The sequence below is a fragment of the Dendropsophus ebraccatus genome, chromosome 7 (assembly GCF_027789765.1).
Source record: "Dendropsophus ebraccatus isolate aDenEbr1 chromosome 7, aDenEbr1.pat, whole genome shotgun sequence".
Lineage (NCBI taxonomy): Eukaryota > Metazoa > Chordata > Amphibia > Anura > Hylidae > Dendropsophus > Dendropsophus ebraccatus.
Window position 1 is genome coordinate 1064019 of NC_091460.1, and position 27919 is coordinate 1091937.

The 27919-nt window shown below is 47.5% G+C and overlaps 3 protein-coding genes across 4 annotated transcripts in view; 1 reads left to right on the top strand and 2 right to left on the bottom strand.

Annotated features, from left to right (window-relative positions):
* LOC138797178 (zinc finger protein 300-like) overlaps nucleotides 1-27919 on the top strand; it is an 898668-nt gene that overhangs the window by 743382 nt on the left and 127367 nt on the right. The window lies entirely within an intron of this gene.
* The window catches only part of LOC138797158 (zinc finger protein ZFP2-like), a 427215-nt gene that overhangs the window by 86696 nt on the left and 312600 nt on the right, over nucleotides 1-27919 (bottom strand). The gene's annotated exons all lie outside the window — the stretch shown is intronic.
* Nucleotides 1359-20414, bottom strand: LOC138797100 (zinc finger protein 501-like). Its single transcript, XM_069976902.1, has 3 exons — nucleotides 20388-20414; nucleotides 2470-2590; nucleotides 1359-2219 (listed from the first exon to the last, which is right to left on the bottom strand). Exons 1-3 carry the CDS (start codon nucleotides 20412-20414, stop codon nucleotides 1429-1431), a joined length of 939 nt encoding a protein of 312 aa, XP_069833003.1. The 3' UTR covers nucleotides 1359-1428.

Below are 27919 nucleotides of genomic sequence, written 5' to 3' on the forward strand. Positions count from 1 at the left end.
CTACAGATATGCGAGACTCCTAAAAACTATACATTGTGGGTATACAGAACCCCTCCAACTATGCACTACAGGTATACACTAATTCCACTGATTAACTCAGATGAAACAATGCCTTTAGGGAAACAATGCCCTCCTGGGCACCTTAGAACAAATCTAACACACTGACACTTTATACCCGGGCAGCGCCGGGTACATTTTCTAGTACTATATATAATACAGAGTAAGTGGTGTGTATACTATATATATATATAATACAGAGTAAGCGGTGTGTATACTATATATAATACAGAGTAAGCGGCCTGTACAGGAAACAAAGGTACCAGACTAGGAGCGGACCAAAGGGACATACCAGAACTAGAATCAATCCCTTTATCAGTCTCCCTAGCTAACACCTGACTGTCCCCGCTACACACTGTCTTCCTGTCTAGCACCTGTGTGTCCCTCCTACACACTGTCTCCCTAGCTAACACCTGACTGTCCCTGCTACACACTGTCTCCCTAGCTAACACCTGACTGTCCCTGCTACACACTGTCTCCCTGTCTAGCACCTGACTGACCCCCTTTCACACTGTCTCCCTGTCTAACACCTGACTGTTCCCGATACACACTGTCTCCCTGTCTAACACCTGACTGTTCCCGATACACACTGTCTCCCTGTCTAACACCTGAGTGTCCCTGCTACACACTGTCTCCCTAGCTAACACCTGACTGTCCCTGCTACACACTGTCTCCCTGTCTAACACCTGACTGTTCCCGATACAAACTGTCTCCCTGTCTAAAGGCCCTATTCCACCAACAGATCTGACCACAGATTATCTGCCAAAGATTTGAAGCCAAACCCAGGAACAGACTATAATCAGAGAACAGGTCATAAAGGAAAGACTGGGATTTCTCCTCTTTTCAAATCCACTCCTGGGTTTGGCTTCAAATCTTTAGCAGATAATCTGTCGTCAGATCTGTTGGTGGAATAGGGCCTTAACATCTGACTGTCCCTGCTACACACTGTCTCCCTGTCTAGCACCTGACTGTCCCTGCTACACACTGTCTCCCTGTGAAACACCTGACTGTCCCTGCTACACACTGTCTCCCTGTCTAACACCTGACTGTTCCCGATACACACTGTCTCCCTGTCTAACACCTGACTGTTCCCGATACACACTGTCTCCCTGTCTAACACCTGACTGTTCCCGATACACACTGTCTCCCTGTCTAACACCTGAGTGTCCCTGCTACACACTGTCTCATCTTTGTGATTTTTTTTCATGTTTATCTAAAGTAGATTTATCTGTAAAATATTTTCCACATTCTTAACATGGATACAACTTCTCTAATGAATAAAAAGTCTATTTGTCCATAAAGCTAAAGCACTTTCCACATTCTGAACATGAATATGGTTTGTATTGTGATATCTCTCACGTCTAACATGAATTATTTATGAAATTTCCCTTTATGATGTCTCTCATGTTTAACAAGTAGCGATTTATATGTAAAACATTCCCCACATTCAGAACATGAATACGGCTTCTCTCCTGTGTGAATTCTCTGATGCGTGACAAGATTTGACCTTTCTGTAAAACATTTCCCACATTCTGAACATGGATACGGCTTCTCTCCTGTGTGAATTCTCTCGTGCTTAACAAGACTTGATTTATCTCTAAAAGATTTCCCACATTCTAAACACGAATACGGCTTCTCTCCTGTGTGACTTCTCTCATGAGAAACAAGACTTGTCCTATCTGAAAAACATTTGCCACACTGTGAACATGAATATGGCTTCTCTCCTGAGTGAATTCTCTCATGTTTGATGAGACATGATTTTTCTCTAAAACATTTTCCGCATTCCGCACATGAGAATGGCTTCTCTCCTGTGTGAATTCTCCAATGTCTAACAAAGTCAGATTTATTTTTAAAACATTTCCCACACTGTGAACATGAATATGGCTTCTCTCCTGTGTGAGTTCTCTCAGGCTGTGACTTATCTATGACACATTGCCCGCGTGGATATGGCGTATCTCCAGTGTGACTTCTTCTGTGTCTGAGGAGACTTGAGCGTGTTGTAAACACTTTCCCACATTCATCACATTGGATCCTTTCCCCTCTAGTCTGATCTGTAATAGTGAGGACGGTCACTCCTGAGCAGTGCTGAATAACATCCTCATCTTCTACTTTATAATTCACAGAGAACAGGACGTTTTCCTCCGAGTTCTTCCTGGGATTTTCTGTTAGGGTTATAATGGATTTTATTAGTTTTTATTTTATATACACACACTGCAGTAGAAGATGCGTTTATTTCTTAGGTGTAACAAGAGAGATGCAGTTTTGTCTGATATGATACGTTACAAAGCTTCTTATATTTAGTCCTATTATTGTTATAAGTGAAGAGTTTATCTAATGAGATGACACTGAAGCCACCAGAAAGGGTGGAGCCCCCCCCTCCCTATATTGCGGTGTAACTCCATCCTCCCCTACCTGGTATAGCAGCTCCCGGCGCCTCCTCCTCCTTCACCTCACTCATACACGGGGGATCGCCCCTCATCCTCTCTTCTTCTGCTTCATCCTCCACTTTAATATTAGTCACCTGATCTCCCCCCTGATGGGACATATAGAACAATTCAGTACAATCCAGCAGACAGGAGGGAAAATCTAACACATCAACATAAGAAACCAGCAACATGTATCTATCAGCCTCATCACATCTATGAGTGCAGGAGCAACAACCACCAGCACCGGGGGGCGCTATAGAGATATAGTGCTATAGCATCAGCCTCATCTACCTGCTGATTGTCTGCTGGGACATTTCCCTCTGGATAGTGCTGGGAATACAGAGGACGGGGACACCTCTCTGGTGGATTGCTGTCACTGCCTCCGTCTGTAGGGAAGACACAGGGAGCCAATCCATTATACACTGCTCCATGTCATCAGGAGGAGGAGGAGGATGGGAGGAGGATGGGAGGAGCAGAGAAGGAGGATGGGGGGAGGAGGATGGGAGGAGGAGGAGGGGGAGGAGGAGGAGGATGGGAGGAGGAGGAGGGGGAGGAGGAGGAGGAGGATGGGAGGAGGAGGAGGGGGAGGAGGAGGAGGAGGATGGGAGGAGGAGGAGGATGGGAGGAGGAGGAGGATGGGAGGAGGAGGGGAGGAAGAGGATGGAGGATGGGAGGAGGAGGAGGAGGATGGGGGGAGGAGGATGGGGGGAGGAGGAGGAGCAGAGGAGGAGGATGGTAGGGAGGAGGAGGAGGATGGGAGGAGGAGGATGGGGGGAGGAGGAGGAGGATGGGAGGATGAGGGGAGGAAGAGGATGGAGGATGGGGGGAGGATGGGAGGAGGAGGAGGAGGATGGGGAGGAGGAGGGGAGGAAGAGGATGGAGGATGGGAGGAGGATGGGAGGAGAAGGAGGAGAATGGGGGGGAAGGAGGAAGAGGAGAATGGGGGGGAAGGAGGAGGAGGGGGATGTGAGGAGGAGGATGGGAGGGGGATGATCTAGGGGCCCCTCCCCCCTGCTCTCTAGAATCAGGAAGGTCTCCTCTTACCTTGTGCTGTGAGGCCGGGCGGCTGATCCTCCATCATGAGCGGCTGCTCCCCCCGGTACAGATCCTTGTGTCCTTCTACATACTCCCACTCCTCCATGGAGAAATAGACGGCCACATCCTGACACCTTATAGGAACCTGACACACACAATGATCACACAGTCATCCCCCCCAGCCTGCTGCCTCCTGGATTACTCTATCATCTCCCAGCATTCCCCAGTGTCACCTCTCCAGTCAGCAGCTCAGTCATCCTGTGGGTGAGTTCTAGGATCTTCTGCTCATGTATCAGTGATGGAGGCTCCGTGATGGGGCCCCGGGCCCTGCTCCGCCCTCCTGACTCCTGGGGGAAGGCCACACCCTCCCCCCATGTCTTCTTCACTATGGTGTAATCCTGGGGATGGAGAGAGACAATGAGGGGACTGAGCCCAGTATTCCTGCCTCCTCCTCACTACAAAGAGGAGATTGTCCCCCTGTATAGAGCTCTAGTGAGGAGGAGGAGGAGGAGGAGGAGGAGGAGACACATCTGGACTACTGGGGTCAGTGCTGGAGACCACCGCACCTACAAAGAGGAGACCAGATCCAGAACATAGAGCGGGGGAGGGAGGGAGGGGCCAAAGAGCCCAGACAACAATGGTGGAAATCTAGAGAAGTTACCTCTCCGGTCAGCAGGCGGATGATCTCCAAGGTGACGTGTAATATTCTCTTACTGATCTCATTCCTGTCCTTCTCCATCCTTGGGGGGTCATTCAGGAGAAGGAGCGTCTGGGGGAGAAGAGGAGACAACTGGAGCACAAGGAGGGGCTAGTCCTGCCGGGGCCTTTATGTCACAGCCAGGGGCCCCAAACCATACAGGGGCCACAGCATATGTAATATCCCTTCTCCTGTAAGCTTACCTTACTGCTGGGGTCACACTGATAGTAACACAATGTAACATCCCTCCTCCTGTAAGCTTACCTTACTGCTGGGGGGGTCACACTGATAGTAACACAATGTAACATCCCTCCTCCTGTAAGCTTACCTTACTGCTGGGGTCACACACTGATAGTAACACAATGTAACACCCCTCCTCCTGTAAGCTTACCTTACTGTTGGGGGGGTCACACACTGATAGTAACACAATGTAACATCCCTCCTCCTGTAAGCTTACCTTACTGCTGGGGTCACACACTGATAGTAACACAATGTAACATCCCTCCTCCTGTAAGCTTACCTTACTGCTGGGGGGGTCACACACTGATAGTAACACAATGTAACATCCCTCCTCCTGTAAGCTTACCTTACTGCTGGGGGGGTCACACTGATAGTAACACAATGTAACATCCCTCCTCCTGTAAGCTTACCTTACTGCTGGGGGGTCACACTGATAGTAACACAATGTAACACCCCTCCTCCTGTAAGCTTACCTTACTGCTGGGGTCACACACTGATAGTAACACAATGTAACATCCCTCCTCCTGTAAGCTTACCTCACTGCTGGGGTCACACACTGATAGTAACACAATGTAACACCCCTCCTCCTGTAAGCTTACCTTACTGCTGGGGGGGTCACACACTGATAGTAACACAATGTAACACCCCTCCTCCTGTAAGCTTACCTTACTGCTGGGGTCACACACTGATAGTAACACAATGTAACACCCCTCCTCCTGTAAGCTTACCTTACTGCTGGGGGGGTCACACACTGATAGTAACACAATGTAACACCCCTCCTCCTGTAAGCTTACCTCACTGCTGGGGTCACACACTGATAGTAACACAATGTAACACCCCTCCTCCTGTAAGCTTACCTTACTGCTGGGGGGGTCACACACTGATAGTAACACAATGTAACATCCCTCCTCCTGTAAGCTTACCTTACTGCTGGGGTCACACTGATAGTAACACAATGTAACATCCCTCCTCCTGTAAGCTTACCTTACTGCTGGGGGGGGTCACACTGATAGTAACACAATGTAACATCCCTCCTCCTGTAAGCTTACCTTACTGCTGGGGGGTCACACTGATAGTAACACAATGTAACATCCCTCCTCCTGTAAGCTTACCTTACTGCTGGGGGGTCACACTGATAGTAACACAATGTAACATCCCTCCTCCTGTAAGCTTACCTTACTGCTGGGGTCACACACTGATAGTAACACAATGTAACATCCCTCCTCCTGTAAGCTTACCTTACTGCTGGGGGGGTCACACACTGATAGTAACACAATGTAACATCCCTCCTCCTGTAAGCTTACCTTACTGCTGGGGGGTCACACACTGATAGTAACACAATGTAACATCCCTCCTCCTGTAAGCTTACCTTACTGCTGGGGGGGTCACACACCGATAGTAACACAATGTAACACCCCTCCTCCTGTAAGCTTACCTTACTGCTGGGGGGGTCACACACCGATAGTAACACAATGTAACACCCCTCCTCCTGTAAGCTTACCTTACTGCTGGGGGGGGGGGGGTGTCACACTGATAGTAACACAATGTAACACCCCTCCTCCTGTAAGCTTACCTTACTGCTGGGGTCACACACTGATAGTAACACAATGTAACATCCCTCCTCCTGTAAGCTTACCTTACTGCTGGGGTCACACTGATAGTAACACAATGTAACATCCCTCCTCCTGTAAGCTTACCTTACTGCTGGGGTCACACACTGATAGTAACACAATGTAACATCCCTCCTCCTGTAAGCTTACCTTACTGCTGGGGTCACACACTGATAGTAACACAATGTAACATCCCTCCTCCTGTAAGCTTACCTTACTGCTGGGGTCACACACTGATAGTAACACAATGTAACACCCCTCCTCCTGTAAGCTTACCTTACTGCTGGGGGGTCACACTGATAGTAACACAATGTAACATCCCTCCTCCTGTAAGCTTACCTTACTGCTGGGGGGGTCACACTGATAGTAACACAATGTAACATCCCTCCTCCTGTAAGCTTACCTTACTGCTGGGGTCACACACTGATAGTAACACAATGTAACATCCCTCCTCCTGTAAGCTTACCTTACTGCTGGGGTCACACTGATAGTAACACAATGTAACACCCCTCCTCCTGTAAGCTTACCTTACTGCTGGGGGGGGTCACACACTGATAGTAACACAATGTAACCTCCCTCCTCCTGTAAGCTTACCTTACTGCTGGGGGGTCACACACTGATAGTAACACAATGTAACATCCCTCCTCCTGTAAGCTTACCTTACTGCTGGGGGGTCACACACTGATAGTAACACAATGTAACATCCCTCCTCCTGTAAGCTTACCTTACTGCTGGGGGGGTCACACTGATAGTAACACAATGTAACATCCCTCCTCCTGTAAGCTTACCTTACTGCTGGGGTCACACACTGATAGTAACACAATGTAACACCCCTCCTCCTGTAAGCTTACCTTACTGTTGGGGGGGTCACACACTGATAGTAACACAATGTAACATCCCTCCTCCTGTAAGCTTACATTACTGCTGGGGTCACACTAATAGTAACACAATGTAACATCCCTCCTCCTGTAAGCTTACATTACTGCTGGGGGGTCACACACTGATAGTAACACAATGTAACATCCCTCCTCCTGTAAGCTTACCTTACTGCTGGGGTCACACACTGATAGTAACACAATGTAACACCCCTCCTCCTGTAAGCTTACCTTACTGTTGGGGGGGTCACACACTGATAGTAACACAATGTAACACCCCTCCTCCTGTAAGCTTACCTTACTGCTGGGGTCACACTGATAGTAACACAATGTAACATCCCTCCTCCTGTAAGCTTACCTTACTGCTGGGGGGGTCACACTGATAGTAACACAATGTAACATCCCTCCTCCTGTAAGCTTACCTTACTGCTGGGGTCACACACTGATAGTAACACAATGTAACACCCCTCCTCCTGTAAGCTTACCTTACTGTTGGGGGGGTCACACACTGATAGTAACACAATGTAACATCCCTCCTCCTGTAAGCTTACATTACTGCTGGGGTCACACTAATAGTAACACAATGTAACATCCCTCCTCCTGTAAGCTTACATTACTGCTGGGGGGTCACACACTGATAGTAACACAATGTAACATCCCTCCTCCTGTAAGCTTACCTTACTGCTGGGGTCACACACTGATAGTAACACAATGTAACACCCCTCCTCCTGTAAGCTTACCTTACTGTTGGGGGGGTCACACACTGATAGTAACACAATGTAACACCCCTCCTCCTGTAAGCTTACCTTACTGCTGGGGTCACACTGATAGTAACACAATGTAACATCCCTCCTCCTGTAAGCTTACCTTACTGCTGGGGGGGTCACACTGATAGTAACACAATGTAACATCCCTCCTCCTGTAAGCTTACCTTACTGCTGGGGTCACACACTGATAGTAACACAATGTAACACCCCTCCTCCTGTAAGCTTACCTTACTGTTGGGGGGGTCACACACTGATAGTAACACAATGTAACATCCCTCCTCCTGTAAGCTTACCTTACTGCTGGGGTCACACACTGATAGTAACACAATGTAACATTCCTCCTCCTGTAAGCTTACCTTACTGCTGGGGGGGGTCACACACTGATAGTAACACAATGTAACATCCCTCCTCCTGTAAGCTTACCTTACTGCTGGGGGGGTCACACACTGATAGTAACACAATGTAACATCCCTCCTCCTGTAAGCTTACCTTACTGCTGGGGGGTCACACTGATAGTAACACAATGTAACACCCCTCCTCCTGTAAGCTTACCTTACTGCTGGGGTCACACACTGATAGTAACACAATGTAACATCCCTCCTCCTGTAAGCTTACCTTACTGCTGGGGTCACACTGATAGTAACACAATGTAACACCCCTCCTCCTGTAAGCTTACCTTACTGCTGGGGGGTCACACACTGATAGTAACACAATGTAACATCCCTCCTCCTGTAAGCTTACCTTACTGCTGGGGTCACACACTGATAGTAACACAATGTAACATCCCTCCTCCTGTAAGCTTACCTTACTGCTGGGGGGTCACACACTGATAGTAACACAATGTAACATCCCTCCTCCTGTAAGCTTACCTTACTGCTGGGGGGGGTCACACACTGATAGTAACACAATATAACATCCCTCCTCCTGTAAGCTTACCTTACTGCTGGGGTCACACTGATAGTAACACAATGTAACATCCCTCCTCCTGTAAGCTTACCTTACTGCTGGGGTCACACTGATAGTAACACAATGTAACACCCCTCCTCCTGTAAGCTTACCTTACTGCTGGGGGGTCACACACTGATAGTAACACAATGTAACATCCCTCCTCCTGTAAGCTTACCTTACTGCTGGGGGGGTCACACACTGATAGTAACACAATGTAACATCCCTCCTCCTGTAAGCTTACCTTACTGCTGGGGGGTCACACACTGATAGTAACACAATGTAACACCCCTCCTCCTGTAAGCTTACCTTACTGCTGGGGTCACACTGATAGTAACACAATGTAACACCCCTCCTCCTGTAAGCTTACCTTACTGTTGGGGGGGTCACACACTGATAGTAACACAATGTAACATCCCTCCTCCTGTAAGCTTACCTTACTGTTGGGGGGGTCACACACTGATAGTAACACAATGTAACATCCCTCCTCCTGTAAGCTTACCTTACTGCTGGGGTCACACACTGATAGTAACACAATGTAACACCCCTCCTCCTGTAAGCTTACCTTACTGCTGGGGGGGTCACACTGATAGTAACACAATGTAACATCCCTCCTCCTGTAAGCTTACCTTACTGCTGGGGTCACACACTGATAGTAACACAATGTAACATCCCTCCTCCTGTAAGCTTACCTTACTGCTGGGGTCACACTGATAGTAACACAATGTAACATCCCTCCTCCTGTAAGCTTACCTTACTGCTGGGGTCACACACTGATAGTAACACAATGTAACATCCCTCCTCCTGTAAGCTTACCTTACTGCTGGGGTCACACACTGATAGTAACACAATGTAACATCCCTCCTCCTGTAAGCTTACCTTACTGCTGGGGTCACACACTGATAGTAACACAATGTAACACCCCTCCTCCTGTAAGCTTACCTTACTGCTGGGGGGGTCACACACTGATAGTAACACAATGTAACATCCCTCCTCCTGTAAGCTTACCTTACTGCTGGGGGGGTCACACTGATAGTAACACAATGTAACATCCCTCCTCCTGTAAGCTTACCTTACTGCTGGGGTCACACACTGATAGTAACACAATGTAACATCCCTCCTCCTGTAAGCTTACCTTACTGCTGGGGTCACACTGATAGTAACACAATGTAACATCCCTCCTCCTGTAAGCTTACCTTACTGCTGGGGTCACACACTGATAGTAACACAATGTAACATCCCTCCTCCTGTAAGCTTACCTTACTGCTGGGGGGTCACACACTGATAGTAACACAATGTAACATCCCTCCTCCTGTAAGCTTACCTTACTGCTGGGGTCACACACTGATAGTAACACAATGTAACATCCCTCCTCCTGTAAGCTTACCTTACTGCTGGGGTCACACACTGATAGTAACACAATGTAACATCCCTCCTCCTGTAAGCTTACCTTACTGCTGGGGTCACACACTGATAGTAACACAATGTAACATCCCTCCTCCTGTAAGCTTACCTTACTGCTGGGGGGTCACACACTGATAGTAACACAATGTAACATCCCTCCTCCTGTAAGCTTACCTTACTGCTGGGGGGGTCACACACCGATAGTAACACAATGTAACACCCCTCCTCCTGTAAGCTTACCTTACTGCTGGGGGGGTCACACACCGATAGTAACACAATGTAACACCCCTCCTCCTGTAAGCTTACCTTACTGCTGGGGGGGGGGGGGTGTCACACTGATAGTAACACAATGTAACACCCCTCCTCCTGTAAGCTTACCTTACTGCTGGGGTCACACACTGATAGTAACACAATGTAACATCCCTCCTCCTGTAAGCTTACCTTACTGCTGGGGTCACACTGATAGTAACACAATGTAACATCCCTCCTCCTGTAAGCTTACCTTACTGCTGGGGTCACACACTGATAGTAACACAATGTAACATCCCTCCTCCTGTAAGCTTACCTTACTGCTGGGGTCACACTGATAGTAACACAATGTAACACCCCTCCTCCTGTAAGCTTACCTTACTGTTGGGGGGGTCACACACTGATAGTAACACAATGTAACACCCCTCCTCCTGTAAGCTTACCTTACTGCTGGGGGGGTCACACTGATAGTAACACAATGTAACATCCCTCCTCCTGTAAGCTAAAATTATTATGTTAATTTGTTTTCCCTAAGACCCATTGGCATCACAACATATGGGGTAAATTCGCCCCTGCGAGCCCCTGGGACGAAGGAATATTTAATGAAAAAATAACAATTAAATTTTAATCCCCTCCTCCATGAGGTATAAATAGGCTCCACCTCCCCCTAGACCTCAGTCTAATTATAAAGAAACATAAAACACAGGGAGGGAGTCTTGTGATGCCAATGGGTCTTAGGGAAAACAAATTAACATAATAATTTTAGCTTCCCTTACGTCCCATTGGCATCACAACATATGGGGAATTAGCAAGCATTATCCCCAATGGGCGGGTTATTTATTACGTCCGCATTAAGAACAGATCTTGCAAAGGTTGTTCTTGACAAGAAAGAAGTATCCAGCCCGAAATATCTCACAAAGGTAGTCAAAGACGACCAGGTAGCTGCCTGGCATATGTCCTCAAGTGGCACAGCGGCACGCTCTGCCCAAGTGGAGGCCACAGCTCTAGTAGAGTGAGCCCTGGTAAATTCTGGTGGATCCAGATCAGCAGAAGAGTAACATAAGGCAATGGAGTCACAGATCCATCTGGATATTGAAGGTTTTGAAGCCTTTCTCCCCTTGTTCTTTCCTGCGAAAGGGATAAAGAAATTCTTGTCTTTACGAAAATCACCTACTCTATGTAGATAGATCTTGATAGCTCTGGATACGTCCAATAAAGAAAGATCCAAGTCTTCTTTAGATGATCCAGTAGGAGAAAATACAGGCAATACTATTGGCTGGTTGATGTTGGCAAATGAAGCCACCATAGGCAGGAATCCTGGAAGGAACCTAAGGATAACCTTGTCTTGGGAAAAAATCACGTATGGAGGTGCGGAGCCAAGGGCTTGAAGTTCTCCAACTCTCTTAGCAGAGGTAATGGCTAGTAAAAGAGAAACTTTCAATGTTAACTTGAAGTCTACTTCCTCCCAAGGCTTAAAGGGAGGAAGACACAGGCGTCTCAACACAAAGGATAAGTCCCATGGGTCTACCTGCTTTACCAGGTTAGGCCTAGTCTAGCCTTAACAAAATTCTTTACCTCCAAGATCTGAAAGAAACGTGAGTTTAGGTGTGCAGAGAGGGCTGCTATCTGCACCTTGATGGAACTAGGTTTTAATCCTTTATAGAAGCCTTCCTGTAAAAACTCCAATGACTGTGGAGTAGAAGGTTTAAGTCCATCAATACTCCTGCTCGCACACCAATCTTGAAAATCTTCCAAATACGTGCATAAGATTTATTTGTAGTGCAACTACGAGCGTGAGAAAGGGTATACTATACCTTCTCAGAAAAACTAGAGTCTAATACGGTCCTCTCAGTCTCCGAGCTGTCAAGCTGAGGCTGGAAAGATTCCTCCCTGGAATATTAGATCCGGATGCAGAGGTAATCTCCAAAATTCCCCTCTGCTCATATTCATGGGCAGGGTGAACCATGCCCTCTTCGGCCAGAAGGAAGTTATTATTATCACTGACAACTGATCTTCATCAAACTCTGGGAATCATGGCTATGGGAGGAAAGATATACGCCAGCTGGTATGTCCATGGTATTGTCATTGAGTCCACTACCGTGGGATTGTCTGCCCTGTAAAGGGAACAGAAATTCCTCAGTTTGGCATTGCTTGCTGATGCCATGAGGTCTCTCTGAGGAAGCCCCCACCTCTGGGTTAACTGAATGAACACTCTCCTTGAGAGAGACCATTCCCCCGGTAATGTCAGGCCTCGACTCAGTCAATCCGCCAATATATTGTCGACACCCCTGATATGAATCGCAGAGAGTCTGGTTATTCTGGTTTCTGCCCAATAGAAAAATCTCTACTTCCCTGAGGAGAGAAGGGGATCTGGTACCTCCCTGTTTAGGTACGCCACACAGGTCATGTCGTTCATCCGGATTCTGACTGCTCTCTGTAAAATAGGAGGAGAAAAATGAAGAAGAGCTAGGTAAATCGCTCTAAGCTCCCTCACGTTGGAGGGCAGAGCGGATTCCTGTTGACTCCAAGATCCTGCAGTCGTGATGACTGTCAGATGAGCTCCCCAACCTGTTCCTGAAGCATCCGTCGTGATGGTTATCCAGTGTGGTTCTGAAAATAAAACTCCATGTTTGACTTGTCTCCACCACATTAGAGAATGTCTTGTTTGAGTCGATAGAACATCATCGCATCCAAGTCCTTCAGTCCTCGGTTCCATACTGTTAGTGCTTCTCTCTGAAGAAATCTCATGTGCCATAACGCCCATGGCACCGCGTCCGCAGCTGAGGCAAGGAGCCCTAGAAAGCGCATTTATGTTTTTATGGATACCTGACGAGGAGGAATTAGGAATTAAGTCTGATTTCTCTATGTTGATAAGCCAACCTAATTGTTGAAGTATGTCCTGGACATAGTTCAACTGAACTCTCAGAAGATCCTGAGTCTGAGTCATAATCAACCAATCGTCCAGGTAAGGGATAACTTTATCCCCTGTAAACGGAAGCGAACCATCATGGTGACACTACCTTTGTGAAAACAAAGGGTGCGGAGGTATTCCGGGTGGAAGGACTTTGAATTGTAAGTGTCTTACCTTCCCCTGGATTTGGATGGCGAAGGCTCTCCTGTGAGCCTTCAGAATCGGTACATGAAGATATGTATCCGGTAGATCTATGGTGACCATAAAATCTCCCTCCTGGAGGATAGATTTTACCGATCTTATGTTCTCCATGTGGAACGTCTTCTTTACGATGCACCTGTTGAGATATCGCAAATCTATAATAAGCCTCCAATTTCCGGATGGCTTCAGCACTAGTAACACTGGGGAGTAAACTCCCTGACCGATCTCAGATAGAGGAACATCCTCTAGAGCCTCAATGGAAAGGAGGCGAAGAATTTCTGTCTCTAGGACTAAGTGTCTTTCTGGCTTAAGATTTCTTGACAGAAGAAATCTTGGAGGAGGAAGAGATGATAAATGAAGGACATAACCATTTTGAATAATATTTAACACCCAGTGATCTTTTCTTAATTCTTCCCAGGCAGGGAGAAACAAACTCAGACGTGTTCCCACTGGACAGCTTCTGCGTCAGAAGTCTGGTTTCTTGTTGGTGTCCTTATTCTGCTGCTTCCCAGAACCTCTTCTGGAATAGTTTCTTCCTCGACCTCTGTACTGGTATCTCCCTTTGCCTCGCTGAGGAGATTTTGCTCTGCGAAAGGAATCACCGCTCTTATAGGACAATGGTAGGGACTTCCCCTCCTTGTCAGACAATTCCTCCATTAATTTATCCAGCTCAGAGCCAAACAGCCTACCTGGCTGGAACTCCATATTACAGAGCTGAATTTTGGAGTTAGCATCTCCAACCCAGGGTTTTAACCATAGCGCCCTTCGGCAGCGGTTGAGAGCGTACTAGTTTTTTTACGCTAACCTGGTTCCCTGAGATGCATCATCGCAGAGGAAGTCAATGGCCATAATGACCTTTTTTAAGGAGCAAAGGACCTTGTCCCTGCTAGCTCTACCTTCCAATTTTCCTGGACCTTGGTCAGCCATCTTCTTAGGCTTCTAGAAACCTCAAAAGAAGAAATGGAGACTGCCCCTTGGGCTGCCGCTGCCGTATATGATCTCTTGAGGGCTACCTCCACCCTTCTATCCATCGGATCCTTAAGATTGGATCCGTCCTCCGCAGGCAGCACAGTACATTTTGACAGTTTGGCTATGGCCGGGTCCACCTTTGGAGGCTCAATCCAGTCCTTACATTGTTCTTCCTTGAGAACATATAAGGTCTTAAACCTCTTGCTCAAACCCGGAGCCTTTTCCGGTTCCTTCCATTCCGCCTGTAACATAGACACTGAAGTCTTACCCACAGAAAAAGCCCTAGGCTTTTTTGAGGAGGACCAATCCTATCCTCTTCTATTTCCTCAGGGTGTATTTCAGCTTGCACAGCTTAGCAGAGCTTGTGAATTCTATCAGCTGTGAAATACCCCCTGAATAATTCTTTCTCATCTTCAGAAGTAGAAGAGGTTTCAGAAGAAGATGATGAGTTAACTTCATCAATCACAGTAAAACTGAAAATGACCATAATCCTACAGCCATAAAGTAATATACTCAAAGGCTGGGAGTAGAGAGAGAAATACTCCATTTGGTCTTTAACTTAGGACACGGGCGGCGATTCTTATTAGCTGCTAAAGTCTTTTGCACATAGTCCTTGACCCATACAACTACATCCTGAACATCAGGCTCCTCATAGGTTTAGGTCTGCATGAAGGACAGCGTACTTAGGCATTATAAATATTTTTAGGCATTCATAAATATTTTTATGAAAGAAAGGATGAATCTTATCTGGAAAAAATGATCCTCCTACGGTATCCATAGCCGTCAGGTAGTGGAGTCTGACACTCGGCACATGAAGTGCTTCCTTAGAAGGTCTTTTGCCAGCAGCAGGACTGGTCTCCATTTCAGACATCTGCAAATAATCAATGTATTACAATACATATAAACCACTAGCCTGGCTAGAGTGATATCGGAAAGAGACACTAGGTGGCAGCAACACTTACTTTTAAGTATATAGAAGAGAGATCACAGCACTTTGCACTCAGATGTTTTCTATTAGATCCAAATGAGCCACAGAAAATCCTTCCAGAGGAAGACAGCCAGACCTAGAGGTAGCAACAGCTTACCTTCTGCCTTGAACACACAGCTAATCTGGCATGCAGAGAGCGCGCGCCGCTGCCGGCCCCCGGAAGTGACATGACGCCGACGCCGCAGTGCTGAGACGCACGCAGCGCCGATGCGTTCCACAGTCGAACGCGACTGGAAGAAAAGCCAGCCGCTCGGGTGACACGCAGAGTGCGTTCCAAGAAGCACTAGGTAAGAAAAACTTAAAAGCTAAGACCTGCAGAAGCAAATATCAGGATACTACCTGGACACCGACTCCAGCGGCATCCCAGCAATCATTACCTGGAGAGAAAACCTGAATGCAACAGGTTAACAAAGCATAAAAACGGAGGAGGGACAAAGTCCCCTAGGGCTAACAGCAACGAAGTAAAAAAAGACTGAGGTCTAGGGGGAGGTGGAGCCTATTTATACCTCATGGAGGAGGGGATTAAAATTTAATTGTTATTTTTTCATTAAATATTCCTTCGTCCCAGGGGCTCGCAGGGGCGAATTTACCCCATATGTTGTGATGCCAATGGGACGTAAGGGAAGCTTACCTTACTGCTGGGGGGGTCACACACTGATAGTAACACAATGTAACATCCCTCCTCCTGTAAGCTTACCTTACTGCTGTGGTAACACACTGATAGTAACACAATGTAACATCCCTTCTCCTGTAAGCTTACCTTACTGCTGGGGGGTCACACTGATAGTAACACAATGTAACATCCCTCCTCCTGTAAGCTTACCTTACTGCTGGGGTCACACTGATAGTAACACAATGTAACATCCCTCCTCCTGTAAGCTTACCTTACTGCTGGGGTCACACACTGATAGTAACACAATGTAACACCCCTCCTCCTGTAAGCTTACCTTACTGCTGGGGGGTCACACACTGATAGTAACACAATGTAACACCCCTCCTCCTGTAAGCTTACCTTACTGCTGGGGGGTCATACTGATAGTAACACAATGTAACATCCCTCCTCCTGTAAGCTTACCTTACTGCTGGGGTCACACTGATAGTAACACAATGTAACATCCCTCCTCCTGTAAGCTTACCTTACTGTTGGGGGGGGTCACACACTGATAGTAACACAATGTAACATCCCTCCTCCTGTAAGCTTACCTTACTGCTGGGGGGGTCACACTGATAGTAACACAATGTAACATCCCTCCTCCTGTAAGCTTACTGTCAGGAATGTGACTTTGCGTTCCTCGGTCCGTGCTGGGCGACCGAGGAAGCGCTGAGCCTCTGGTTGTTTTTTGTTTGCAGTCCTGTCTGAATGCGGTCTTAGTTTCCCAGCCACACCCGCATTGCCTGTTACACTCTGGCAGCGCAGGGGTTACTCCTTATAGACCTGTCCAGCTGAGCTGGGTGCTGGGATCAGGGCTGATCCAATCAAGTGCTGGACCTAGTTCCTGATTCCAGATAAAAAAGCAGCAGGCTCTTCATTTCCCTGCTGGCTATTGAGTTACTCAGCTAAGCGCTTCAGCTCTCCTGGTTCTGTTACTGCTGTTGTCTGACCTATTGCTTCATCTCTCCTGGTTCTGTTACTGCTGTTGTCTGACCTATTGCTTCAGCTCTCCTGGTTCTGTTACTGCTGTTGTCTGACCTATTGCCTGATCTTCCTACCTGCTTTGTCTGCTGCCTGCCCTGACCTCCTTGCCTGTCTCTGACTCTTCTTCTGCCTTACGTTTTTGTACCTCGCTGACCGCCGTTGCTGACCCGGACCGTAGACTTTGCATTATTGTGTTTGTTTCGTCTGTCTTGTTTTGTGTATCACCTGGTGTAGGACAGGGACTGACACCGTGGTTGTCCACGGCCGTTTAGGGCCGTTGAGGCAAGTAGGTAGGGTCAGAAGGTGGGTTCTAGTGGTTAGGGCTCACTGTCTTGTTCTGTTCGCCACCTACGTCCGGCGCACTTTGTGACAGAATAGCCAGCCAGAAAGTAGATTTTTGGGTCACCTGCATCATGGACCCTATGAACACCCTGGTGACCCAGATGCAGGGTCTGAATACGTTGGTTCAGACCCTTGCTGAGCGTGTGCAGGAACAAGAGTCCTTGCCCAGGCAGATGTGTCTGACCCCCCCGCAGGCTCCTGAACCCCCAGTGGAGCTCCCTGAGAAATTTAAGGGGGACAGGAAAAATTTCCGGACCTTTCGGGAGGGGTGCAGATTATTTTTTCGGCTACGTCCCCGCTCCTCCGGAGATGAGACCCAGAGGGTGGGCATTATTATGTCCCTCCTGCAGGGCCCACCCCAAGAATGGGCATTCTCACTACCTTCTGACTCCCCTGATTTAATGACCGTTGACAGATTTTTTTCAGCCTTGGGCCTTCTGTATGATGACCCAGACCGAGCAGCAGAGGCAGAGCGCCAATTGACGACACTCAGACAGGGTAAGAGACCAGTGGAAGAATACTGTGCTGACTTTAGGCAGTGGTGTGTACCCTCTGCGTGGAATGACCCAGCTCTGCGTTTCCAGTTTCGTGCGGGCTTGTCTGACCAACTGAAGGACTTGTTAGTAGCCTATCCTAATCCTGAGACTCTGGAGTAAACTATGACCTTAGCCATACGGGTAGATAGGCGTATGCGGGACAGACGCAAAGAGAGAGAAACGTCTAAATTCCCTTCTGGTTCATGTCCTTTGACCTTACCTCCTAAACCTTCTTCTTCCTCTCCTGTGTCCCCTCCGCAAGACGAACCTATGCAGATCGGGTCAACTGACGCCAAGGCCAGACGTGCATATCGCCTCCAGAACCATCTGTGTCTCTACTGTGGCAAAGCGGGGCATCAAGTACGACAATGTACCGCTAGACCTGGTTCACCGCCGGAAAACTTCAGCGCCTGAATGATTATCGAGGGGGTCATTCAGGTGCACAGGTAACCTTCGACAAGAAAAAGAAGTTGTTGTTGCCTATTTCTTTGACTTTGGGAGATAAATTTATCTCGGGATATGCCCAGGTTGACTCTGGGGCTTCTGCTAACTTTATTAATACTGTTTTCTGGTCTGGTCTGGGGGCATGTCCACTTCAGCTTAAATGTCCGTTGAATGTGACTGGAGCGGACTCTGCCCCTTTTGCTCAGGGTAATATACGCTACATTACCCCCCCCCATCTTGAGGTAAAGGTGGGATCAGTTCATTTTGAAAAGCTTGACTTTTTGCTTATGGAAAATTTGTCTGCTGATATTATTCTGGGGTTACCCTGGTTGGACCAGCATAACCCCGTGTTTGACTGGCCCAACAGGGAACTGGTTCGATGGGGACCAGAGTGTGCTCCTCATTGTATTTCTTTGTCGCTTGCTGAATGTTCTTCTGATGATGGGGAGATTCCGGAGTTTCTGCTTGATTATGCTGATGTGTTTGATGAGAGATCGGTGGATGGATTACCTCCCCATCGTCCCTATGATTGCAATATTGACTTGATACCAGGGTCTAAGTACCCTAAGGGTAGAATATTTAATTTGTCCTGTCCAGAAAGAGAGGCTATGCGAGATTATATCAAGGATAGCTTGCGTAAAGGTCACATCCGTCCCTCCTCTTCTCCCATGGGGGCGGGATTCTTTTTTGTGGGTAAAAAAGATGGTGGTCTACGCCCCTGTATTGATTATCGAGAATTGAATAAGATCACTGTGAAAAATCAACACCCTCTGCCTCTCATTCCAGACTTGTTTAACCAAATTGTGGGAGCCAAATGGTTCTCTAAGATTGATTTGCGGGGAGCATACAACCTAATAAGAGTAAAGGAGGGAGACGAGTGGAAGACTGCCTTTAATACTCCTGAGGGACATTTCCAATACCTTGTTATGCCCTTTGGATTATGTAATGCTCCGGCAGTCTTCCAACATTTTGTTAATGACGTGTTCCGTCTGGGTCATTTTTTGGTGGTATATCTAGATGATATTTTGATATTTGCTCCTGATTGGTGCTCTCATGTTCAGCATGTTCGTACTGTGTTAGAATTGCTAAGGCAAAATCACCTCTGCGCCAAGCTGTCAAAATGCCAGTTTGGGATACAGGAGGTCTCATTCTTAGGGTATAAGATCACCTCCAACTCATTTTGTATGGACCCCCTTAAAGTGACAGCCATTGAAAATTGGGAGCAACCCAGTAGCCTTAAGGCCTTACAAAGGTTCCTGGGATTCGCCAATTACTATAGAAAGTTCATCAAGGGTTTTTCTGTTATTGCTAAACCATTAACTGATCTAACCAAAAAGGGGGCAGACCTGGTTAATTGGAGTCCTGAGGCTATCCTGGCGTTTGACAAGCTTAAGAGGTGTTTTGCTGAAGCTCCTGTGTTAACTCAGCCTGACTTTGAACAACCCTTTGTCATTGAAGTTGATGCATCTGAGGTTGGGGTAGGAGCTGTTCTCTCACAAGGTTCAGAGACCCTCACCAACCTCAGACCCATAGCCTACTTTTCTAGGAAGTTCTCCAAAGCCGAAAGCAACTATGACATAGGTAACAGGGAACTTCTGGCCATTAAATTAGCCTTTGATGAATGGAGACATTTTCTGGAAGGGGCTAAACATAGAATTAAGGTGTTAACAGATCATAAGAATATGATATATCTGGATAAAGCCAAACGTCTCACTCCTCGTCAGGCCAGATGGGCTTTGTTCTTTACACGATTTAATTTTGAAATTTCTTTTCGACCTGGGTCTAAAAATGTTAAAGCTGACGCCTTATCGCGCAGCTTTGACATCGACACGGTTCCCAGGGAGCAACCAGAGACCATCCTGTCACCCGGGGTGGTGGTGGCCACTTTGCAACCCGATCTGGCAGCTCGGATTGCGGAATCTCAGTCTCTGGCTCCCCGGAACACTCCTGAGTCTAGACTGTTTGTTCCTCCAAACCTTCGCCTTAAGGTTTTGGAGGAGATTTATAATTCTGTGTTGGCTGGTCACCCGGGAATTGCAGGTACTAAGTACTTACTCTCACGGCATTATTGGTGGCCTTCATGGGCAAGAGATGTCAAATCATTTGTCGACGCCTGTAAAACTTGTGCCAGATCCAAGGTTCTGCGTAGACTACCTGAAGGTCTCCTCCATCCCCTTCCGGTGCCTACCAGACCTTGGACTCATATTTCTATGGATTTTATTACCGATTTGCCCCCCTCTAAGGGTAAAACAGTCATTTGGGTGGTTGTTGACAGATTTTCTAAGATGTGTCACCTTATTCCCCTGCGTAAGCTCCCTAATGCTCGTACCTTGGCTACATTGTTCATAAACCATATCTTACGTTTGCATGGTGTTCCAGAAAATGTAGTTTCTGACAGGGGGGTACAATTTGTCTCCAGATTTTGGAGAGAATTTTGTGGTCGGCTGGGCACCTCATTATCCTTTTCGTCTGCTTTTCACCCACAATCTAATGGCCAGACAGAAAGGGTGAACCAATCTCTGGAACAATTTTTGAGGTGTTTTGTTGCAGGGAGCCAAGATAAATGGAGAGAGTTTCTATCCTTAGCGGAATTTGCTCTAAATAATCGTGAAAATCAGTCACTCAAGATGTCGCCATTTTATTGTAATTATGGCTTTAATCCCAGATATTCTTCTGTACATGCGTCAGAGTCCGTAAACCCTTCGGCCGAAGGTATTTATTCTAAACTGTGCACAGTTTGGGCCCAAGTTTTTCAGAACTTGGTCAAAGCCCAAGAGACAGCTAAGAAACAGGCGAACAAAAGACGCATATCTGGCCCAGATTACGGGATAGGAGAAAAGGTATGGCTCTCAACTAAGAACTTGAAATTGAAGGTTCCCTCTGGTAAACTAGCACCCAAGTACATTGGTCCATACGTTATCACAGAGATCATTAATCCTGTTTCATTCAGATTACGATTACCTGGGTCTATGAGAATTCACAATGTATTTCATAAGTCTCTTCTCAAACAATATGTTAATCCTGAGATTCCTTCAGTCCTCCCTGCTCCTCTGGTCATCCAGGGGGAGCTGGAGTTTGAAGTGGACAGGATATTGGACTCTCGTCAAATTCAAAATTCCATCCAATATCTTGTCCAGTGGAAGGGATATGGTCCTGAAGAAAACACGTGGGTTGCCAGTAAGGATATACATGCCCCACGTCTCATCCGGAAGTTTCATGACCATAACCCCTCTAAACCGGGTCCTTTAAATAAGGGTCCTGAGGCCCCTCATAAGAGGAGGGGTACTGTCAGGAATGTGACTTTGCGCTCCTCGGTCCGTGCTGGGCAACCGAGGAAGTGCTGAGCCTCTGGTTGTTTTTTGTTTGCAGTCCTGTCTGAATGCTGTCTTAGTTTCCCAGCCACACCCGCATTGCCTGTTACACTCTGGCAGTGCAGGGGTTACTCCTTATAGACCTGTCCAGCTGAGCTGGGTGCTGGGTTCAGGGCTGATCCAATCAAGTGCTGGACCCAGTCCCTGATTCCAGATAAAAAAGCAGCAGGCTCTTCATTTCCCTGCTGGCTATTGAGTGTTACTCAGCTAAGCGCTTCATCTCTCCTGGTTCTGTTACTTCTGTTGTCTGACCTATTGCTTCATCTCTCCTGGTTCTGTTACTGCTGTTGCCTGACCTATTGCTTGATCTTCCAACCTGCTTTGTCTGCTGCCTGCCCCGACCTCCTTGCCTGTCTCTGACTCTTCTTCTGCCTTACGTTTTTGTACCTCGCTGACCGCCGTTGCTGACCCGGACCGTAGACTTTGCATTATTGTGTTTGTTTCAAGGTTGTGTAAGGTTCAAGAGGGGAGTGTTTTTAGTAAAAAACTGAGCTCAAGAACAAGAGGACACAGTGAGAGGTTAGTTGGGGGAAAGATCAGAAGCAATGTAAGAAAATATTATTTTACTGAAAGAGTAGTAGATACCTGGAACAAACTTCCAGCAGAGGTGGTTGGTAAATCTACAATAACAGAATTTAAACACGCCTGGGATAGACATATATCTATCCTAAGATAATAAGGAAGAAAATACTAAAAGGGCGGACTAGATGGACCCAGTGGTCTTTTTCTGCCGACAATCTTCTATGTTTCTATGTTTCGTCTGTCTTGTTTTGTGTATCACCTGGTGTAGGACAGGGACTGACACCGTGGTTGTCCACGGCCGTTTAGGGCCGTTGAGGCAAGTAGGTAGGGTCAGAAGGTGGGTTCTAGTGGTTAGGGCTCACTGTCTTGTTCTGTTCCCCACCTACGTCCGGCGCACTTTGTGACACTTACCTTACTGCTGGGGTCACACACTGATAGTAACACAATGTAACATCCCTCCTCCTGTAAGCTTACCTTACTGCTGGGGGGGTCACACTGATAGTAACACAATGTAACACCCCTCCTCCTGTAAGCTTACCTTACTGCTGGGGGGGGGGGATCACACACTGATAGTAACACAATGTAACATCCCTCCTCCTGTAAGCTTACCTTACTGCTGGGGTCACACACTGATAGTAACACAATGTAACATCCCTCCTCCTGTAACCTTACCTTACTGCTGGGGGGTCACACTGATAGTAACACAATGTAACATCCCTCCTCCTGTAAGCTTACCTTACTGCTGGGGGGTCACACTGATAGTAATACAATGTAACATCCCTCCTCCTGTAAGCTTACCTTACTGCTGGGGTCACACTGATAGTAACACAATGTAACATCCCTCCTCCTGTAAGCTTACCTTACTGCTGGGGTCACACTGATAGTAACACAATGTAACACCCCTCCTCCTGTAAGCTTACCTTACTGCTGGGGTCACACACTGATAGTAACACAATGTAACATCCCTCCTCCTGTAAGCTTACCTTACTGCTGGGGTCACACTGATAGTAACACAATGTAACATCCCTCCTCCTGTAAGCTTACCTTACTGCTGGGGTCACACACTGATAGTAACACAATGTAACATCCCTCCTCCTGTAAGCTTACCTTACTGCTGGGGGGTCACACTGATAGTAACACAATGTAACACCCCTCCTCCTGTAAGCTTACCTTACTGCTGGGGGGGTCACACTGATAGTAACACAATGTAACATCCCTCCCCCTGTAAGCTTACCTTACTGCTGGGGTCACACTGATAGTAACACAATGTAACATCCCTCCTCCTGTAAGCTTACCTTACTGCTGGGGGGTCACACTGATAGTAACACAATGTAACACCCCTCCTCCTGTAAGCTTACCTTACTGCTGGGGTCACACAATGATAGTAACACAATGTAACATCCCTCCTCCTGTAAGCTTACCTTACTGCTGGGGTCACACTGATAGTAACACAATGTAACATCCCTCCTCCTGTAAGCTTACCTTACTGCTGGGGTCACACTGATAGTAACACAATGTAACATCCCTCCTCCTGTAAGCTTACCTTACTGCTGGGGGGGGGGGGTCACACTGATAGTAACACAATGTAACATCCCTCCTCCTGTAAGCTTACCTTACTGCTGGGGGGTCACACACTGATAGTAACACAATGTAACACCCCTCCTCCTGTAAGCTTACCTTACTGCTGGGGTCACACTGATAGTAACACAATGTAACACCCCTCCTCCTGTAAGCTTACCTTACTGCTGGGGGGTCACACTGATAGTAACACAATGTAACATCCCTCCTCCTGAAAGCTTACCTTACTGCTGGGGGGTCACACTGATAGTAACACAATGTAACACCCCTCCTCCTGTAAGCTTACCTTACTGCTGGGGTCACACACTGATAGTAACACAATGTAACATCCCTCCTCCTGTAAGCTTACCTTACTGCTGGGGTCACACACTGATAGTAACACAATGTAACATCCCTCCTCCTGTAAGCTTACCTTACTGCTGGGGGGGGTCACACACTGATAGTGACACAATGTAACATCCCTCCTCCTGTAAGCTTACCTTACTGCTGGGGGGTCACACACTGATAGTAACACAATGTAACATCCCTCCTCCTGTAAGCTTACCTTACTGCTGGGGGGGGGGGGGGGGTCACACTGATAGTAACACAATGTAACATCCCTCCTCCTGTAAGCTTACCTTACTGCTGGGGTCACACACTGATAGTAACACAATGTAACATCCCTCCTCCTGTAAGCTGACCTTACTGCTGGGGGGTCACACACTGATAGTAACACAATGTAACATCCCTCCTCCTGTAAGCTTACCTTACTGCTGGGGGGGGGGGGTCACACTGATAGTAACACAATGTAACATCCCTCCTCCTGTAAGCTTACCTTATTGCTGGGGTCACACTGATAGTAACACAATGTAACACCCCTCCTCCTGTAAGCTTACCTTACTGCTGGGGTCACACTGATAGTAACACAATGTAACATCCCTCCTCCTGTAAGCTTACCTTATTGCTGGGGTCACACTGATAGTAACACAATGTAACATCCCTCCTCCTGTAAGCTTACCTTACTGCTGGGGGGTCACACACTGATAGTAACACAATGTAACATCCCTCCTCCTGTAAGCTTACCTTACTGCTGGGGGGGGGGGGTCACACTGATAGTAACACAATGTAACACCCCTCCTCCTGTAAGCTTACCTTACTGCTGGGGTCACACTGATAGTAACACAATGTAACATCCCTCCTCCTGTAAGCTTACCTTACTGCTGGGGTCACACACTGATAGTAACACAATGTAACACCCCTCCTCCTGTAAGCTTACCTTACTGCTGGGGGGTCACACTGATAATAACACAATGTAACACCCCTCCTCCTGTAAGCTTACCTTACTGCTGGGGTCACACTGATAGTAACACAATATAACATCCCTCCTCCTGTAAGCTTACCTTACTGCTGGGGGGGTCACACACTGATAGTAACACAATGTAACATCCCTCCTCCTGTAAGCTTACCTTACTGCTGGGGTCACACTAACAGTAACACAATATAACATCCCCCCTCCTGTAAGCTTACCTTACTGCTGGGGTCACACACTGATAGTAACACAATGTAACACCCCTCCTCCTGTAAGCTTACCTTACTGCTGGGGGCTCACACTGATAGTAACACAATGTAACACCCCTCCTCCTGTAAGCTTACCTTACTGCTGGGGGGGTCACACTGATAGTAACACAATGTAACACCCCTCCTCCTGTAAGCTTACCTTACTGCTGGGGTCACACTGATAGTAACACAATGTAACATCCCTCCTCTTGTAAGCTTACCTTACTGCTGGGGGGTCACACACTAATAGTAACACAATGTAACACCCCTCCTCCTGTAAGCTTACCTTACTGCTGGGGTCACACACTGATAGTAACACAATGCACAATGTAACATCCCTCCTCCTGTAAGCTTACCTAACTGCTGGGGTCACACACTGATAGTAACACAATGTAACATCCCTCCTCCTGTAAGCTTACCTTACTGCTGGGGTCACACACTGATAGTAACACAATGTAACATCCCTCCTCCTGTAAGCTTACCTTACTGCTGGGGGGGGGGGGGTCACACTGATAGTAACACAATGTAACATCCCTCCTCCTGTAAGCTTACCTTACTGCTGGGGTCACACTGATAGTAACACAATGTAACATCCCTCCTCCTGTAAGCTTACCTTACTGCTGGGGTCACACTGATAGTAACACAATGTAACACCCCTCCTCCTGTAAGCTTACCTTACTGCTGGGGTCACACACTGATAGTAACACAATGTAACATCCCTCCTCCTGTAAGCTTACCTTACTGCTGGGGGGTCACACTGATAGTAACACAATGTAACATCCCTCCTCCTGTAAGCTTACCTTACTGCTGGGGGGTCACACTGATAGTAACACAATGTAACATCCCTCCTCCTGTAAGCTTACCTTACTGCTGGGGTCACACTGATAGTAACACAATGTAACATCCCTCCTCCTGTAAGCTTACCTTACTGCTGGGGTCACACACTGATAGTAACACAATGTAACACCCCTCCTCCTGTAAGCTTACCTTACTGCTGGGGGGTCACACACTGATAGTAACACAATGTAACATCCCTCCTCCTGTAAGCTTACCTTACTGCTGGGGTCACACTGATAGTAACACAATGTAACACCCCTCCTCCTGTAAGCTTACCTTACTGCTGGGATCACACACTGAGGAGCAGAGATCTCCACACACAACACAACAGCAGTGACTGCCCGACCCGGAGCTGCTCTGTATCTGGTAGATGCTGGAGGTGTAGGACCTGTGATGATGTCACAATCATGTGACCAGTACATGTGGGGGCGGAGCTCAGCAGTGGAGGATAGAAGCGATTTGTGGTGAAGGACCTGTGATCATGTGACAGGAGTGGGCGGGGCTTAGTAGCCCAGAGAACTTGTTTCATATTCTGAACAGGACAGGTGTGTCTAGTGGTGGCGGTGTTACGGTGTACAGGAGAGGTGTGTCTAGTGGTGGCGGTGTTACGGTGTACAGGAGAGGTGTGTCTAGTGGTGGCGGTGTTACGGTGTACAGGAGAGGTGTGTCTAGTGGTGGTGGTGTTACGATGTACAGGACAGGTGTGTCTAGTGGTGTTACGGTGTACAGGAGAGGTGTGTCTAGTGGTGTTACGGTGTACAGGACAGGTGTAACAACTATAATATAGATGGGTACAAGTAATGTAATATAAGTCCTCAACAAATCGAGGTGCCACGTCTCTGAGAAAACAATATAGATGAAAGAAAAGTAGTGAGGCCGAGCAACAATGACGTCTGTCACACCCACTTATAATACTATAGCTTTATTTGCCACTGTAAAAACACCTCATATACAATCACGTAGCCTTCATATAAGGGATGTGCGTATGTTGTACTGTATGTGCTCAGTACGCCATCACAAGTCCCCGGGACCGGAGCATAAAGGAATCAAACAGAACAGTGTGTAAACTATATGTCCAAAATGTCTGATGTTACAGCCGCAGCCATGCTGTCATTCTTGCCTCGGACATGGGTCCTTCTGTTCTGTTCCCCCAGGCTCCTGCTCCTCCCTCTGCTGGCAATCTATGTCTTCCTCGGACCGACGCGTGTCCCGGCTCTGCTTAAACTTAAAGGACCAGTGTGCCCCTGATTGCTGCCTAGCAGCCTTCCAGTATAAACTGCAGCCCTGCCCTATTCATTGGATCCTCTGCTTGCTTCCCATAAGTGTGTGGTCCCAGCTCGTCCGTGGTTCCTGCCCGTGATTCCTGGTTCTTCCTGTTCCTGGTTCCAGCTATTTGTGGTTCCTGCCCATGATTCCTGGTTCTTGCTGTTCCTGGTTCCAGCTATTTGTGGTTCCTGCCCATGATTCCTGGTTCTTGCTGTTCCTGGTTCCAGCTATTTGTGGTTCCTGCCCATGATTCCTGGTTCTTGCTGTTCCTGGTTCCAGCTATTTGTGGTTCCTGCCCGTGATTCCTGGTTCTTGCTGTTCCTGGTTCCAGCTATTTGTGGTTCCTGCCCGTGATTCCTGGTTCTTCCTGTTTGTGGTTCCTGCCCATGATTCCTGGTTCTTCCTGTTTGTGGTTCCTGCCCGTGATTCCTGGTTCTTGCTGTTCCTGGTTCCAGCTATTTGTGGTTCCTGCCCGTG

Excerpts from the sequence above, each read along its gene's own strand:
- LOC138797100 (XM_069976902.1), bottom strand. The coding sequence starts at position 20,414 with ATGAAGGCCACCAATAATGCCGTGAGA. Across the intron at positions 2,591-20,387 it reads CCACCAATAATGCCGTGAGA|GGGGGAGATCAGGTGACTAA; the intron begins GTAAGTACTTAG and ends ATGTCCCATCAG. Across the intron at positions 2,220-2,469 it reads GCCGGGAGCTGCTATACCAG|AAAATCCCAGGAAGAACTCG; the intron begins GTAGGGGAGGAT and ends TAACCCTAACAG.